The sequence below is a fragment of the Rana temporaria genome, chromosome 4, assembly GCF_905171775.1.
Source record: "Rana temporaria chromosome 4, aRanTem1.1, whole genome shotgun sequence".
NCBI lineage: Eukaryota > Metazoa > Chordata > Amphibia > Anura > Ranidae > Rana > Rana temporaria.
The window spans coordinates 397,821-416,777 of record NC_053492.1 but is presented as its reverse complement, the minus strand read 5'-3'; the positions used below and the strand labels follow the sequence as shown (position 1 = coordinate 416,777).

At 51.0% G+C, this 18,957-nt stretch overlaps 1 protein-coding gene across 1 annotated transcript in view; it reads right to left on the bottom strand.

Annotated features, from left to right (window-relative positions):
- The window catches only part of LOC120935807, a 29,945-nt gene extending 18,333 nt beyond the window's left edge, over nucleotides 1-11,612 (bottom strand). Inside the window, exons 1-4 of the mRNA XM_040347868.1 lie at nucleotides 11,452-11,612; nucleotides 6,399-6,493; nucleotides 724-807; nucleotides 488-622 (exon numbers count right to left, since the gene is read on the bottom strand). Coding sequence (XP_040203802.1) covers nucleotides 488-622; nucleotides 724-807; nucleotides 6,399-6,493; nucleotides 11,452-11,597 — 460 coding nt within the window. The 5' untranslated portion in view covers nucleotides 11,598-11,612. The remainder of the gene's footprint in view (nucleotides 1-487; nucleotides 623-723; nucleotides 808-6,398; nucleotides 6,494-11,451) is intronic.
- Nucleotides 11,613-18,957: the final 7,345 nt, after the last annotated feature.

Below are 18,957 nucleotides of genomic sequence, written 5' to 3'. Positions count from 1 at the left end.
TGTGGATATCTTTTCTATCTCTATAACGTTCTTTTACCTTGTTACGCAGGTCTTTTGACAGTTCTTTTCTGCTCCGGAATGTCTGTATGTATATGATGTAGATATATGTCCAGTCTATAGCTCTATGGTCTGTATTATAGAGAATGCGGTCACTCTATAGGGCAGTAATACCTCCGGTACACGTCACTCAACCGGCTCGGTCCCCGACAGAAGGGTGCGGTCTTGGGGTAGCGGGGGTCCCCACCTGGACACCATATCCCCTGAATTTTCCCAAATTATTGAACAGTACTGACTGGCACAGTCAAGGCTTTAGATATCTTTTCTATCTCTATAAAGTTCTTTTGCCTTGTTACGCAGGTCTTTTGGCAGTTCTTTTCTGCGGTCAGTCTATAGCTCTATGATGTATATCATGAAGGTGGAGCCAAGAACATAGAACTGTCAAAAGACCTGCGTAACAAGGTAATAGAACACGGTACACGTCACTCACCCGGCTCGGTCCTGGACAGAAGGATGCGGTCTCGGGGCAGCGGGGGCCCCCACCTGGACACGTCCTCCTCTGGCTCCACCTTCATGATGAGGTCAGGACCGGACTCCGGGCGCTCGTACTGGATGCGGTCACACTCTGTCATAGATGAAGAATGAAGAGGGGGGGGGACATGGAAAGGAACACCCCCCCCGAGAATTACCCCTCAGCCGTCCCCCAATCTCTGCCTTTCCTCTTACCGGTTTTCATGCCGTCACCGAAACCACATCGCTCCGCCTCCGCCACCGACTCACATTTCACCACCGGGAGTTCTCCGTAATGTCCTGAGGAAGGGAAGATACACTGAGTACTGAGTGTACCTAATACCCGCTCCTACCCCCGAGTGTACCTTATATACCCCCGCTCCTACCCCCGAGTGTACCTAATATACCCACTCCTCCCCCCGAGTGTACCCGATATACCCCCTCCTACCCCTGAGTGTACCCGATACCCCCGCTCCTACCCCTGAGTGTACCCAATATATCCACTCTTACCCCCGAGTGTACCCAGTACCCCCCCGCTCCTACCCCTGAGTGTACCTAATATACCCGCTCCTACCCCCGAGTGTACCCAATACCCCCGCTCTTACCCCCGAGTGTACCCAATACCCCCGCTCCTACCCCTGAGTGTACCCAATACCCCCGCTCCTACCCGAGTGTACCCAATATACCCGCTCCTACCCCCGAGTGTACCTAATATACCCGCTCCTACCCCCGAGTGTACCCAATACCCCCGCTCTTACCCCCGAGTGTACCCAATACCCCCGAGTGTACCCAATACCCCCGCTCCTACCCCTGAGTGTACCCAATATATCCACTCTTACCCCCGAGTGTACCCAGTACCCCCCCCGCTCCTACCCCTGAGTGTACCTAATATACCCGCTCCTACCCCCGAGTGTACCCAATACCCCCGCTCCTACCCGAGTGTACCCAATATACCCACTCCTACCCCCGAGTGTACCTAATATACCCGCTCCTACCCCCGAGTGTACCCAATACCCCCGCTCCTACCCCTGAGTGTACCCAATATATCCACTCTTACCCCCGAGTGTACCCAGTACCCCCCCGCTCCTACCCCTGAGTGTACCTAATATACCCGCTGTCATGGACCTTGAGATATTAAAGTGTTTCTACTTGACATATGTTACACAGGAGAGGGACATTCAATGCAAGGCTTTTGAAATGCTAAGTGGAACCAGCTTGTGAAATACCTTTTATTGTGTTCTGCAGGTTAAGAGCGGGTGTCGGAGTCAGGCCGTCTAGCTGGAACCAGGTTATTGTGTACATTGATTACCCCCTGGGGCTTCTGTCTCAATACACAAGTCTTTCTATCCAAGCTATTGGACCAATCCCTGTTGACAATTTCAAGTCCTCATTTGCATGGTCAAGGGGGACCTGAGTGAAGACTGGATATACTTTACAATTGACCAATAGGAAAGCGGTTGTTGGGAGTGGGATGTTCCAAAATTCTGTATAAAAGTGTGCTGTGTAATTGAAAATAAGGAGTCCTGTTTGAACTTACATACAGCCTGCCTGGTGTTTGGTCTTAATGGGTCTGAATGGCACATAGCTGTAGTTCGGACCCCGGAACCTTGGATGACTGGACCATCAGACGCTGCAATCTGCAAGCTGACTCACTGGTAGTAGAGGAGTGTCGGGAGAGCAGGACCTGGGCGAGCAAGGATCTCGTCACATTGGTTGGCAGCGGTGGGATTTGCTCTCCAGTTACTGGGACAACTCCAAACCACCACCATGAATGACCAGCTATGCAGCCTGGAGGAGAACCATGCTAAAAGACTTGCTTGAGAGCCGTGGAGGGACCGGTGGGAAGAACAAGGCCACCCTGATCATTGCGCTAGCCGAGATGGATCAGAGGGATGGTGATGCAGGACCCCGGTCAGTTGAAGACTTGTTCCAGCAGCGAGTTCAACAGCGGTTGGCATTATATGGTGCGAACCCATCAGAGACCGCCATACAGAATACCATTAGAGACCTCCAGCGGCAGGATGAGAGAGAACGAGAGCGACAACAGAGAGAACGAGAGCGGCAACAGGAGCTGAGAATTGCAGAAATACGGCGATCGGTGACAACGCCTAAAGAAGCAGCACCAAATGAAAGAAGAGGAGAGGTACAGATATCAGTAACCATGGAAGAGGAATTCAGAAGGAGGTTGCGAGAGAAGCAGATACAGCGCAGAGGACCAGTATCAGAGGAGGTCCTGCTTGGATGGTCTGATTCGATCCGCTGCGAACTCTGGAAAGAAGCGCTAGCCCGCGAGCAGCGACACCAGGGAAAAGCTCTCCCCTCCATCCATGTAAGGTACTGGTCACAGTATGAAGTACGGATGCTGTTATTGGGGGAACAACCAAAGCAGGAGTGGACAGCAGAGTTAAGCAGGCTGATCCGGGAAGAGATGCGGTTGGACGAGAGCTACAGAGCCCTCCGGTGGTATGTAGTCCAAGAGTGCCCGTGGTCAGCGGATGACAGCCCCACGGAAGGCTTTGACTATGATGGCCTGGGATTGTTGTATTGGAGGATGTCCAGGGATCCCAACTTTGGGAGCGATCGGGAGTGGCGTTGGGAGGAAATAATGGAGCACAGAGAGCGAAGACTGAATGTCCCGGAAGTGCACTGGTTACAGGAAGATTTTGAATTCCTGGCCGCTCAAGAATGGGAACTGGAAATCACCTACAAACAACTGCTAGACTCCGCTCAGCAGCAGGGTGAGGTTCCCTTTACCTGGGACTATGAGGAAATATCAGCTGACAGTGATGAAATCCTGGCTGATGAATCAGCAGTGGAAAATCGGGAGCTTGCCATTCCCAAAGCTGAAGTGCTGACCGCACGGCCGAGCTCTGCTAACCTCTGCTCAGTACCCATAGCATCTTCTGGGTTCCATGGACAGGAGATGGTGAACCTCTATCCCCAGACACCAGTTGTAGAGACAGGGGATTTGATAGACTTTTCTGCTGAGGAAGAACAACCTGGGGAGCCTCCAGCAGAAGAGCTGGTATCAGGGCCAAACTTCACTGTGCTCTGCCCAGCACCAAGGGCAGTATTTGTGGAGTTACAAGGAACTTCCCCAGCTGAAGCGCTGGTCACAGGACAGAGGGATCAAGACCTCTGCCCCACCCCCGTGGCAGTTCCGGAGGCTCAGGGTGAGAAGATGGCAATCACTCCCCAGCCACAGATTACAGAATGTATGGACTGTTCAGAGGATGTTATGGATTATGCACCCCCAGCAGAAGTGCTGGCAACAGGGCAGAATGCTAGCCATCTCTGCCCAGCACTGGGACCAACTGTGGAGTTCCAGGGAGCCGGGGCGGTTGGCCCCCTCCCCAGCAACAAGCTGAGGTAGTAAAGCTGTTACTCCCAGCTGAATCACTGGCAGCAGGGCAGGATGCTACTGGCTGCTGCACACAACTACAGCTTGAGCAGATATCGGTGGATGGGACTGTGGTCCCCACTCACAGCAACCCAGCGGAAGAGCTGGCAACAGAGCAGAGTGCCCCGGGCCTCTGCTCTCAACTAACAGAAGAGGGGGTTCCTGTGGTAGTGGATGGGACTCCGATCTCCACGGACACAACCCCAGAACATGGTGCGGCACTGAGACAGGAGGATGTCGGCTTTGCTTTGCAAGCACCGGGGGATTTTTACCTAGCATCAGTGGATGGGACTGCAGTCTCCACTGGTATACCCCAGGAATGGTGGCCAGTTGGCCCAGATTCCCAATGGCATGATGAACTGAGCCCAGCCACCCTGTCTTCTCTCCAGCGGCTGAAAGGACTCCAGGGAGAAGGGCCAGTCCAGGCCTCTCCCCAGCGGCAGGCGTGTTCTCTGAGAGAGGCAGAGATTGGCTGGGTGAGTAATGCTCTCTTTGGGACAAGGTATCTGGGGTACTGGGTGGGTACCGAAATTGGGGTCTCTCCCAGTGTTAGTCTCCTGCCAAAGGGGGAGATGTGTGACAGACCTAGCCGGGACAGGGGCTTTTGGAGAGGACTGAATGTGAGCCTCTTGCCGTCCGATTATGGGCCAGGACCTCAAAACAGGAAGGCAGATGGGTCATCCCAGCGGACAGTCCTGGAACCTTAAGACTACTTTTCCAACATCCTCGAGTTGACCCGTTTGGGTCCCACTGCGGCTGTTGGACTGGTTCCCAGGGGAAGTAATGTCATGGACCTTGAGATATTAAAGTGTTTCTACTTGACATATGTTACACAGGAGAGGGACATTCAATGCAAGGCTTTTGAAATGCTAAGTGGAACCAGCTTGCGAAATACCTTTTATTGTGTTCTGCAGGTTAAGAGCGGGTGTCGGAGTCAGGCCGTCTAGCTGGAACCAGGTTATTGTGTACATTGATTACCCCCTGGGGCTTCTGTCTCAATACACAAGTCTTTCTATCCAAGCTATTGGACCAATCCCTGTTGACAATTTCAAGTCCTCATTTGCATGGTCAAGGAGGACCTGAGTGAAGACTGGATATACTTTACAATTGACCAATAGGAAAGCGGTTGTTGGGAGTGGGATGTTCCAAAATTCTGTATAAAAGTGTGCTGTGTACTTGAAATAAAGAGTCCTGCTTGAACTTACATACAGCCTGCCTGGTGTTTGTTCTTAATGGGTCTGAATGGCACATAGCTGTAATTCGGACCCCGGAACCTTGGATGACTGGACCATCAGACGCTGCAATCTGCAAGCTGACTCACTGGTAGTAGAGGAGTGTCGGGAGAGCAGGACCTGGGCGAGGAAGGATCTCGTCACACCCGCTCCTACCCCCGAGTGTACCCAATACCCCCGCTCTTACCCCCGAGTGTACCCAATACCCCCGCTCCTACCCCTGAGTGTACCCAATACCCCCGCTCCTACCCGAGTGTACCCAATATACCCGCTCCTACCCCCGAGTGTACCTAATATACCCGCTCCTACCCCCGAGTGTACCCAATACCCCCGCTCTTACCCCCGAGTGTACCCAATACCCCCGAGTGTACCCAATACCCCCGCTCCTACCCCTGAGTGTACCCAATATATCCACTCTTACCCCCGAGTGTACCCAGTACCCCCCCGCTCCTACCCCTGAGTGTACCTAATATACCCGCTCCTACCCCGAGTGTACCCAATACCCCCGCTCCTACCCGAGTGTACCCAATATACCCACTCCTACCCCCGAGTGTACCTAATATACCCGCTCCTACCCCCGAGTGTACCCAATATACCCGCTCCTACCCCCGAGTGTACCTAATATACCCGCTCCTACCCCCGAGTGTACCTAATATACCCGCTCCTACCCCCGAGTGTACCCAATACCCCCGCTCCTACCCGAGTGTACCCAATATACCCGCTCCTACCCCCGAGTGTACCTAATATACCCGCTCCTACCCCCGAGTGTACCCAATACCCCCGCTCCTACCCCTGAGTGTACCCAATATACCCGCTCCTACCCGAGTGTACCCAATATACCCGCTCCTACCCCTGAGTGTACCCAATACCCCCGCTCCTACCCGAGTGTACCCAATATACCCGCTCCTACCCCCGAGTGTACCTAATATACCCGCTCTTACCCCCGAGTGTACCCAATATACCCGCTCTTACCCCCGAGTGTACCCAATATACCCGCTCCTACCCCTGAGTGTACCTTATATACCCCCGCTCCTACCCCCGAGTGTACCTAATATACCCGCTCCTACCCCCAAGTGTACCCAATATACCCGCTCCTACCCCCGAGTGTACCCAATATACCCGCTCCTACCCCCGAGTGTACCCAATATACCCCCTCCTACCCCCGAGTGTAGGGAGGAGCCCTAACCTGGTTGAGACAGACTGTGGGAGGAGCCCTATCTAGGTTGTGGTCAGAGGAAACCTCCAGCCTCAGTACTCACCTATAGGACCCGAGAAGGGGAACCGTTCTTCCATCCTGATCACCAATATCAGGAATAAGGAGGAGAGCCAGAGGAGGGGGGAGGGGCCACCAAACCTGTACAACATGAGAGAGAGGATTCAATACACGTCATCTACCACAAGAGGGCGATCAGTGCAATACAGAATAGAACATCTACATACTCTGTATACTACAATATGGAGCACACTACACCCGCCCCTTTCCCCACACTGACCACACTATACACCCCCCACCATACTGACCACACTATACACCCCCCCATACTGACCACACTACACCCCCCACCATACTGACCAGACTATACACCCCCCATACTGACCACACTACACCCCCACCATACTGACCAGACTATACACCCCCCATACTGACCACACTACACCCCCACCATACTGACCACACTACACCCCCCCACCATACTGACCAGACTATACACCCCCCATACTGACCACACTACACCCCCACCATACTGACCACACTACACCCCCCACCATACTGACCACACTACACCCCCCACCATACTGACCACACTACACCCCCCACCATACTGACCACACTACACCCCCCCCATACTGACCACACTACACCCCCCACCATACTGACCAGACTATACACCCCCCATACTGACCACACTACACCCCCACCATACTGACCACACTACACCCCCACCATACTGACCACACTACACCCCCCACCATACTGACCACACTACACCCCCCCATACTGACTACACTACACCCCCCCACCATACTGACCACACTACACCACCGCACACTGACCACACTATACACCCCCCCCCATACTGACCACACTATACACCCCCCCCCATACTGACCACACTACACCCCCACCATACTGACCACACTACACCCCCTCCCCAATACTGACCACACTACACCCCCCACCATACTGACCACACTATATCCCCACCATACTGACCACACTACACCCCCACCATACTGACCACACTACACCCCCCACCATACTGACCACACTATATCCCCACCATACTGACCACACTACACCCCCACCATACTGACCACACTACACCACCCCCAATACTGACCACACTACACCCCCCACCATACTGACCACACTATATCCCCACCATACTGACCACACCGACATTAATAAACAATGTACAGTGCACACCCCAATATTATATATATATATATATATATATATATATATATATATATATATATATATATATATATATATATATATACATACACACACATACAGTATCTAACAAAAGTAAGTACACCCCTCAGTGACATTTCTTGTATCTTTTCATGTGACAGCACTGAAGAAATGACACTCTGTATCTAAAATGTTGTGTAGTGAGTGTACATGGGGGGAGGAGTGTACACAGGGGGGGGGGGTGTACAGCTTGTATAACAAATAACTCAGCACACAGCCATTAATGTCTAAACCGATGGCCACAAAAGTCAGGACACCCCTAAGTGAAAATCTCCAAATTGGGCGCCCAATTAGCCATTTTCCCCTCCCCCCAGTGTCATGTGACTCGTTAGTGTGACAAGGTCTCAGGTGTGATAAATTTGGTGTTATCGCTCTCACTCTCTCATACTGGTCACTGGAAGGACAACATGGCCCCTCATGGCAAAGAACTCTCTGAGGATCTGATATAAAGAATTGTGTCTCTACATAAAGATGGCCGAGGATAGAAGAAGATCGCCGAGACCCTGAAACTGATCTGCAGCCCGGGGGGGCCAAGACCATCCAGCGGAATAACAGGACGGGTTCCCCTCAGAACAGGCCTCGCCATGGTCCCCCAAAGAAGCTGAGGTCACGTGATCAGCGTCATATCCAGAGGTTTGGGAAATAGACGTATGAGTGCTGCCAGGGGTGGGGGGAGGGGTCAGCCTGTCGGTGCTCAGACCATACGCCGCACACTGCATCAAATTGGTCTCCAAGAAGGAAGATTCTTCTAAAGATGATGCACAAGAATATTCACACACATGTGACTGAGGGGGGTGTACTCACTTTTGTCAGATACAGTATATTTTATTAATATTATTATTATACAGGGTATTGTATATACACACACTATATATATATATATATATATATATATATATATATATATATATATAATCATACACATACACACCCCTACACACTGTATATATCACACACACAGTATATACACATCACTCACATCCCATATACACACATAATATATATATATAATCATACACACCCCTACACACTGTATATAGATTATATATCACACACACAGTATATACATCACTCACATCCCATATACATACACTATATACACATACATATAGGGTGACCACATTTCCAAACTGCCATTCAGGGACACCCCCCCCCCCCCCCCTTTTTTGCAGATTTTTGGGGCAGGGGCGTATGAAATCAGCGGGCCCATGTGCGAGATCAAAAGTGGGCCCTAGGCATCAAGAAAAACAACTGAGTGGTCGGGGCACAGAGTAGTCAGAGGGGCAGTGGGATGGATAGAGGCACACCTCCCAACTTTCTGAGATGGGAATTAAGGACACCTATTAGCAAATATATGTAGGAGAATTATAAACAAAGAAAAACTGGTTAAACCCACAGGTGCTTTTTTACCACTACTATTCTTTTATATTGGCTCCTTGAGGGACAAACAAGGAGGAAAGAGGAACAGAGGGGCAGAGGGACAATGCTCTAAATGAGGGACAGTTCCTCCAAATCAGGAACAGCACAGGAGGGGGGGGGGGATGAAGAACAGCACAGGAGGGGGACTGGAGAACAGCACGGGTGGGGGACTGGAGAACAGCACGGGGGGGGGACTGAAGAACAGCACGGGGGGGGGACTGAAGAACAGCACAGGAGGGGGGGGGGATGAAGAACAGCACAGGAGGGGGGACTGGAGAACAGCACGGGTGGGGGACTGGAGAACAGCACGGGGGGGGGACTGAAGAACAGCACGGGGGGGGGACTGGAGAACAGCACAGGAGGGGGGGGGGATGAAGAACAGCACAGGAGGGGGACTGGAGAACAGCACAGGAGGGGGACTGGAGAACAGCACGGGTGGGGGACTGGAGAACAGCACGGGGGGGGGGCTGGAGAACAGCACGGGGGGGGGGACTGAAGAACAGCACGGGTGGGGGACTGGAGAACAGCACGGGGGGGGGGACTGAAGAACAGCACGGGGGGGGGACTGAAGAACAGCACAGGTGGGACCAGAGGACAGCACAGGAGGGGGGACTGAAGAACAGCACAGGTTGGACCAGAGGACAGCACAGGAGGGGGGACTGAAGAACAGCACATGATGGGGGACTGGAGAACAGCACAGGGTGGGACTGAAGAACAGCACATGATGGGGGACTGAAGAACAGCACAGGTGGGGGGACTGAAGAACAGCACAGGTGGGACCAGAGGACAGCACAGGAGGGGGGGGGCTGAAGAACAGCACAGGTGGGACCAGAGGACAGCAGGGGGTTGGCGAATGGGGGGTGAGGTGGGAGAGAGCAGAGAAGTTACTGGGGAAGATCAGCCAGGAGAGTGTTGAGGGACCTGTGGGCAGCAGAAGGAAACTGGATAAGAGGGGCGGCATATAGAGAAACTGATGCCCCCCCCCCCATGTTCTTCTTGCAGTCACTGAATGCCCGCTTTTCCTCCTTTACCTCCTGCAGGCATTCAGTGGCTGCAAGAAGAACATGGGGGGCATCAGTTCCTCTATATGCCACCCCTCCTATCCAGGTTTAGAGGGAAGCTGCATGGACCCCCTGGAGTATGAGGCTGGGTTGCAATGGCGCCCCCTGTAGTTACACCGCTGCAGCGGAGTAACTAAAACATTTCTGGCAGTTTGAAGGAGCAATGAATGGAATGCTGGCAGGACTCTGAGGTTGTGATAGTCGCTGATGAGCCACTCCTGAGAGGATTGCTTGGTATACAGAGGGGGTAACAAGACTAGAAGGTGAAAAGGTGGCAGAACATGAAAGGCTGAGGGTGAAGGAGGAGGGAGGGGGGGGGGCAGTGAGAGGCAAACAAGTAGTGGGAGAGAAGAGACAGGGAGCAGCTGGACAGGACTGGGTGTGAGGAGTTATCATGTGTGCAGGAAACATCTTCAGCTCTGAGGAGTTCATGCTGGGACCTGTAGTTCTTCACTTTTGGGGGGGAAGTCACATCCCCAAAAGTGAAGGATTACAAGTCCCAGCATGAACCCTGCCCTGATATCTAAGGATGTTTCCTCCTTCCATCCAGGGTGTCATGTGTCAGTGTCCTCTCCTGCCGACCCTTATCTGCCTTATCTTACTCAGCCTGGAGCAAGCCTCTGCGTGTCCTGTGCAGACACACACTCCACTTTCTTACTGAACTCTGACTGCTGAGGGAGAGCTGACAGGATTATAACACCGATGGATCTGCTGGTCAGTGCTTTGCAATGTTACTTGCCTTAGTTTCTACACTGCAGTCTGTCTCAGAGTCTGATGTTTCTTCTGGCTGCCGCTGCCTGGCTGGACTCCAGAACATACACGAGGAGGTGGGTGGAGCTGAACAGAAGGCGCGGAGGAGGAAGTTAAACTCTCCTCCGCTGTGATAGGTCTCTGCCTCTCTCCTGCTCTGACGTCACTGGTTGCTACACGCCAAGCGGGAGGCAGCCAGGTAGCAACCAGTTTGGGCACTGAGCCAGCGGTGGAAATAAAGTAAAAAGGGGTCTCACTCTCTGTCAGCTAGGGGTCCACCACAGGCTGAGACAGAGATGATGTATGCAAAGGCTATTTTAGGGGGCATTAGATCTGCCCAGGCCAATTCCGGGACTCTGTATTGTCCCGTAATGAGTGTGTCCGGGACACGGGACACAAGCATTAATTAAGGGACAGTCCCGGGCAATCCGGGACACGTGGTCACCCTACATACATAACACACAGTATATATATATATACAGACAGTGCTCACCCCTCTATACTACATATATATAATACACACCACACACACTGTATATATAATATATACCTTACCTACATCCCACATACACAGTATATACTGTATATACACACAGGACTGACCACAGACGCCTCCTCTTCTCTTCCCTGTATGGGGAGATCACACTGCATGCCGGGAAATGTAGTCTTCTACACCAGGAAATACATCGCATCCCATCCACCTCCGCACTACATCTCCCACAATGCACTTCACCTCTTTCCTGTGTCATCCTACTCTCTGTATGGTTGGAGCTACGATCACGTGACGTCGCCGCCCGCGGAGGTCGGCCATCTTGTTGGTTGGAAAACGTCTTTATTATTTATATTGATTCACATTTTATCATCCCCGCCCCACCGCACTACATTCCCCACAATGCATCTCACCTCCTTCCTGTGTGTCATCCAACTTTATATATATACAGTATGAATGGTGTCTCGTCACATTCGTCTCCCTGTCACAGATTGCTCCGGAAGTGACGTTTCGTCGCCGCCATCTTGCTGCACCCAACACTCCTCCTGCACAGTAAATAGATAGAATGTTCAGAATGTGACAACACACCGCTCCCTATCACAGAAGGCTCCGGAAGTGACGTTTTTTCGCCGCCATCTTGCTACACCCCACACTCATACACAGTAAAGATAGAGTGAGAAGGGAAAGCGGACATCTTGTTACACCCACTGGAGTTTTAGATTTCACACTTATTTTCAACAAAAAACGGAGCTTATATGCTTAAAGGGGAGTTCCAGCCATTTGTGTGTTTATTAAAAGTCAGCAGCAACAAAAAGTGTAGCTGCTGGCTTTTAATAAACAGGCACTTACCTGCTCCAGCGCTCCAGCGACGCGCCGGCCGGGGCTCCGCTCCTCTCCACCCCTCCCCGGCCGGCGTCTTCATCTTCAGTGTGGGCACCCGGCCGTGACAGCTTTCGGCTTCACGGCCGGGCACCCACTGCGCGAGCGCGAGCGGCACTGCGCATGCGCGAGCGGCGCGGCCCGGCGCCGCGCCGTGTAATTGGCCAGGAGATCGCCTAGGACCTGTGACGTGTCCTAGGCGATCGCCTACAGCAGCCACTTCCTGAAGGCGACTAAGCTTAGTCGCCTACAGGAAGGAGGAAGTGGGACAGGAAGTCCCACTCGTGCTGAAGCCCCCACTCCCCCCCCCCCAAAAAAATTACATGCCAAATGTGGCATGTAAGGGGGAGAGGAGTGGGTTAAGAGGAAGTTCCAAATTTGGGTGGAACTCCTCTTTAAATACAATGGGGTAGATTCAGGTAGGGGCGCGCACTGATACGGCTGCGCAGCGTATCGTCTTTACGCTACGCCGCCGTAAATTACAGGAGCAAGCGCTGTATTCACGAAGCACTTGCTCCGTAATTTGCGGCGGCGTAGCGTAAAAGGGGCAGGCGCAAGCGCGTGTAATTCAAATGATCTGGTAGGGGACGTGGATCATTTAAATTAGGCGCGTTCCCGCGCTGAAACGTATCGCGCATGCGCCGTCCCTAAAATTTCCCGACGTCATTGGTTTTGACGTGAACGTAAATGGACGACTTACGCAAACAATGTAAAATATTCAAATCGCAACGCGGGAACGAAGTCCATACTTAACATTGGCTGCGCCTCCTAATAGCAGGAGCAGCCTTACGCCGAAAAAGCCTTAACGCAAACAACGTAAAAAAACAAACGCCGGGCGCACGTACATTTGTGAATCGGCGTAAGTATGTAATTTGCATACTCTATGCTGAAAACGACGGGAGCGCCACCTTGCGGCCAGCGGCAGAATGCACCCTAAGATACGACGGCTTAAGAGACTTATGCCAGTCGTATCTTAGGCTAATGTCGGCGTATCTTTAGTTTGGCGTAGCGTATCCTATTTGCACTACGCCAACGTAACACAGTGAGGCAAGGCCAGTATTCACAAAGCACTTGCTCCCTAAGTTACGTCGGCTTAGCGCAAATGGGCCGGCGTACCCCCGCCTAATTCAAAGTAGGCATGTAGTGGGCCGGCTTCATTTAAATTAACCGTGACCCCATGCAAATGAAGGCCGTTCGTACGGCGCATGCGCGCGCATGCTCAGAATCACGTTGCAAATACTCAATGCTTTCGCCGTGAACGTAACCTACGCCCAGCCCCATTCACGTACGGCTTACGCAAACGACGTAAAATACGACGGCACTTCCGACGTCCATACCTTGCATGGGCTGCGCCATCTTTTTGGTGGTTTATCTTTACGCCGGAAAAAACGCCTTACGTAAACGGCGTAGCTTACTGCGACGGGCGTACGTATGTTCGTGAATAGGCGTATCTTGCTCATTTACATATTTGACGCGTAAATCAACGTACACGCCCCTAGCGGCCAGCGTAAATAGGCACCCAAGATACGACGGCGTAGGAGACTTACCTCGGTCGTATCTTGGCAACAGTGAGGTGTATGTCATTTTAAGAATGTGCGCAAAGATACGACGGCGCACATTCGGACTTACGACGGCGTATCTACTGATACGTCGGCGTAAGTCTACGTGAATCCGGCTAACCACTTGAGAGCCACGCTATAGACGAAAGACGTCCACAGCGCGGCTCTCAAGTGCCGGGTGGACGTCCTTTTATGTGCATTACCCGCGTGTGCCACTGGGGGCGCGCAGCGGGTAAACACTGTGCCCGGCGCATCACTCAAATGCCGATGCGTGTGCCTGGCGGCCGCGATGTCCGCCGGGTACACGCGATCGTCGGTGACACAGCAGGGACGTGGAGCTCTGTGTGTAATGATGGGGTGTAAACACAGAGCTCCACATCCTGTCAGGGAGAGAGGAGACCGATCTGTGGGGTGGATTCAGGTAGGCAGGCGTAGCGTTGCGGCGGCGTAGTGTATCGTGTTTACACTACGCCGCCGTAAGTTAGCGAGGCAAGTACATGATTCACAAAGTACTTGCCTGCTAAGTTACGGCGGCGTAGCGTAAATTGGGCAAGCGTAAGCGCGCCTAATTCAAATTTAGCTGAGGGGGCGTGTTTTATGTTAATGGGGGTTGACCTTACGTGATTGACGTATTTTACGAACGGCGCATGCGCCGTCCGTGTACATATCCCAGTGTGCATTGCGGCAAAGTACGCCGCACGGGCCTATTGGTTTCGACGTGGACGTAAATGACGTAAATCCCTATTCGCGGACGACTTACGCAAACGACGTAAAATGTTCGAATTTTGACGCGGGAACGGCGGCCATACTTTAACATTACTATTCCAACTATTTGATGGAATAACTTTAGGCCTGATAAAGTGTTACGTAAACGGCGTATCTGTACTGCGTCGGCTGGGCGTACGTTCGCGAATAGGCGTATCTAGTGATTTACATATTCTACGCCAACCGCAATGGAAGTGCCACCTAGCGGTCAGCCTAAAAATTACACTTTAGGATACGACGGTGTAAGACACTTGCGCCGCTCGTATCTGAGCCTAATTTAAGCGTATCTGGTTAACAGAATACGCTTAAATTAGCGCGGGCGCACATTCAGACTTAGGCCGGCATATCTATTGATACACCAGCCTAAGTCTCTCTGAATCTAGCTAATAGTCTCTTGTACATAGGGACACAGATGTCTCACCTCCCCCAGTCACCCCCCTCCCCCCACACAGTTAGAACACACCCAGGGAACACATTTAACCCCTTCCTCACCCCCTAGTGTTAACCCCTTCCCTGCCAGTCACATTTATACAGTAATTAGTGCATATTTATAGCTCTGATCGCTGTATAAATGTGAATGGTCCCAAAATTGTGTCAAAAGTGTCCGATACGTCCGCCGCAATATCGCAGCCCTGACAAAAAAAAAAATCGCAGATCGCCGCCATTACTAGTAAAAAAAAATCATAAATCTATCCCCTATTTTGTAAGGGCTATAACTTTTGCGCAAACCAATCAATAAACGCTTATTGCGATTTTTTTAACAAAAATATGTAGAAGAATACGTATCGGCCTAAACCGAGGGAAATTTTTTTTTTTTTTTTTTAAATTGGGATATTATTATTAGTGTTGCTCACGAATATTCGCATTGCGAATATTCGACTCGAATATAGCATATTCGAGAAATCGCGCTATATTTCGAATTTCGCGGTGAATATTCGCAATTCCGAATATTCGCATTTTTTCAATTTGATTTTTAAAACAGATCACATCCTATCGACGTCTAAAAGCATTGCTGGTATGATTAGAGACCCTGGGCCGAGTAGCTAAGCTGAGGCGATCCTTTTATGTTGCCAAATTGAAAAAAAAAAAAATTGCGAATTTTCGCTAATGCGAATGCGAAAATGATTGCGAATTTTCGATAACTGTGGTAGGGAGAACTCTGATTGTCTCTGATGCAAAAGGGGGGGGGGCTTTGTGTATGTTTCTGTTATGAATATTTGTATGTTTGATATTATTTTTTTTTGTAAGAAGGAAAAAATTGCGCATACCTTAAAAAAAGGGGAGAATACAGCAGCAACTCAAAAATGTTATACAACATAAATTAATACAAGACAGAAAATGGAGTCGCTCTACAAGAATAAAAAATATGTCTAGTGACAAGACATGTGGGCAAATTATAAAATAAGCAAGCGCAAATAACTTGTGAAATACACAGTGAAACAAATATATAAAGAAATATAGTCCCAATAATAGAAAAATAATCTTTCATAAAAATGTCTTTGATATGTGAAGTGAAAAAAAGTCCAAAGCATGCAGCATGAACGTGTTCAATCTTCAAGGTGTTTGATTGACAAACGGCTGTGACAGATGGATAGAGTAAAGAATCACCACCAATGCAAAACACTTTTTATTTTCTATTGTAAAATATCACGAATATTCTGAGCCAATCAGAGTGCTCCTTCCGCATTTGCCGAATATTCGCAATTATTTTGTATTGTAAAATATCACGAATATTCTGAGCCAATCAGAGTGCTCCTTCCGCATTTGCCGAATATTCGCAATTATTTTGTATTGTAAAATATCACGAATATTCTGAGCCAATCAGAGTGCTCCTACAGCATTTCTCGAAATTGCGCAATAAATATCGCATTCGCATGTTGCGATATTTCGATAAAATATCACGAATATTCTGAGCCAATCAGAGCGCTCCTCCAGCATTTCTCGAAATTGCGCAATAAATATCGCATTCGCATGTTGCGATATTTCGATAAAATATCACGAATATTCTGAGCCAATCAGAGTGCTCCTACCGCAGTTATCAAAAAATCGCAATTATTTTCGCATTCGCAATAGCGAAAAATCGCAATCATTTACTTTCGATAAAATATCACGAATATTCGAATTTAGCGAATATATCTCGAATATTCGAATATATATTCGAGATATATCGCGAAATCGAATATGGCATATTCTGCTCAACACTAATTATTATAACAAAAAGTAAAAAAAATCGGCCCGGATTCAGGTACATTTGCCCCTTTCTTGCGGAGGCGCAGGGCAGCGTTTTTGCCCTGCGCCCCCGCAATTTCCTGCGCTACCCGCGATTCACGGAGCAGTAGCTCCGTAAATTGCGTGTGCGCTGTGTAAACTTGCCCTGCGTAAGGGCGCCTAATGTAAATGATCCCGTAGGGGGGCGAGAATCATTTAAATTAGGCGCGTTCCCGCGCCGAGCGTTGAGCGCATGCTCCGTCGGGAAACTTTCCCGACGTGCATTGCGGCAAATGACGTAATTTGCTTCAAAGTGAACATGAATGGCGTCCAGCGCCATTCACGAATCACTTACGCAAATGACGTCGATTTCAAATATCGCGACGCGGGAACGACGGGTATACGTAACATTGGCTGCGCCTGCTATTAGGATGTGCAACCTTATGCGAAACCTGACGTACGCAAACGACGTAAATTGCGTACGCAGGGCTCGCGCAACGTTGTGAATCGGTGTTAGTATGCAATTTGCATACTCTACGCTGACCACTACGGGAACGCCACCTAGCGGCCATCGTAAGAATGCAGCCTGCGATACGACGGCATAAGAGCCTTATGCCGCGCAGATTTTAGGCTGCAGTCAGCGTAACGAGGTTCCTGAATCAGGAGCATTCGTAACGCCGGGGCAAGTAAGCAATTGCGCCGTGTAACCTATGGTTACAAAGGCGCAATTGCTTCTTGAATCTGGGCCAATGTGTTTTTTTTCCAAATTTTCAGTTTTTTTATGTTTATAGCGCAAAAAATAAAAACCGCAGAGGAGATCAAATACCACCAAAAGAAATCTCTATTTGTGGGGAAAAAATGATAAAAATATAATTTGGGTGCAGCGTTGTATGACCGCGCAATTGTCATTCAAAATGCGTCGGCGCTGAAAGCTGAAAATCGGTCTGGGCACGAAGGGGGTTTACGTGCCCCCCGGTAATGAAGGGGTTAAGCACATTTCCTCTTCATCCCCACAATGCATCTCACCTCCTTCCTGTGTCATCCAACTTTATATATAGTCACGTGACGCCGCCGCCCGCAGAGGTCGGCCATCTTGTTGGTTGGAAACGTCTTTGATTCACATTTTCTTCTGTATCTATTATATACCCTCTCCTCCTCCTCCACATTATTATACAAAGGGCGGAGCATGGAGACAAATAGACAGAAAGGGGCGGGGTCTGGAGAGATCTAAGCTCCTCCTATAAGCGGTTTTATTCGATGTGGCTGTGGGCGGAGTCGTTACTGTAGGAGGCGTGGTTTGCATTAGTGTGTTAGATGAGAAGAAGGCGTGTTTCGGAGGCTGTGGGCGGAGTCGTTACTTTTGTCGGGTCAGTATTGCGATGAATAGGAAGAAGGCGTGTCTCCGGAGCGGTGGGAGGAGTCGGGTCAGTATTGCGATGAATAGAAGGAAGGCGTGTCTCCGGAGCGGTGGGAGGAGTCGGGTCAGTATTGCGATGAATAGAAGGAAGGCGTGTCTCCGGAGCGGTGGGAGGAGTCGGGTTAGTATTGCGGCGGATGGGAGGAAGGCGTGTCTCCGGAGCGGTGGGAGGAGTCGGGTCAGTATAGCGGCGGATGGGAGGAAGGCGTGTCTCCGGAGCGGTGGGAGGAGTCGGGTTAGTATGGCGGCGGATGGGAGGAAGGCGTGTCTCCGGAGCGGTGGGAGGAGTCGGGTTAGTATGGCGGCGGATGGGAGGAAGGCGTGTCTCCGGAGCGGTGGGAGGAGTCGGGTTAGTATGGCGGCGGATGGGAGGAAGGCGTGTCTCCGGAGCGGTGGGAGGAGTCGGGTTAGTATGGCGGCGGATGGGAGGAAGGCGTGTCTCCGGAGCGGTGGGAGGAGTCGGGTTAGTATGGCGGCGGATGGGAGGAAGGCGTGTCTCCGGAGCGGTGGGAGGAGTCGGGTTAGTATGGCGGCGGATGGGAGGAAGGCGTGTCTCCGGAGCGGTGGGAGGAGTCGGGTTAGTATGGCGGCGGATGGGAGGAAGGCGTGTCTCCGGAGCGGTGGGAGGAGTCGGGTTAGTATGGCGGCTGATGGGAGGAAGGCGTGTCTCCGGAGCGGTGGGAGGAGTCGGGTTAGTATTGCGGCGGATGGGAGGAAGGCGTGTCTCCGGAGCGGTGGGAGGAGTCGGGTTAGTATGGCGGTGGATGGGGAGGAAGGCGTGTCTCCGGAGC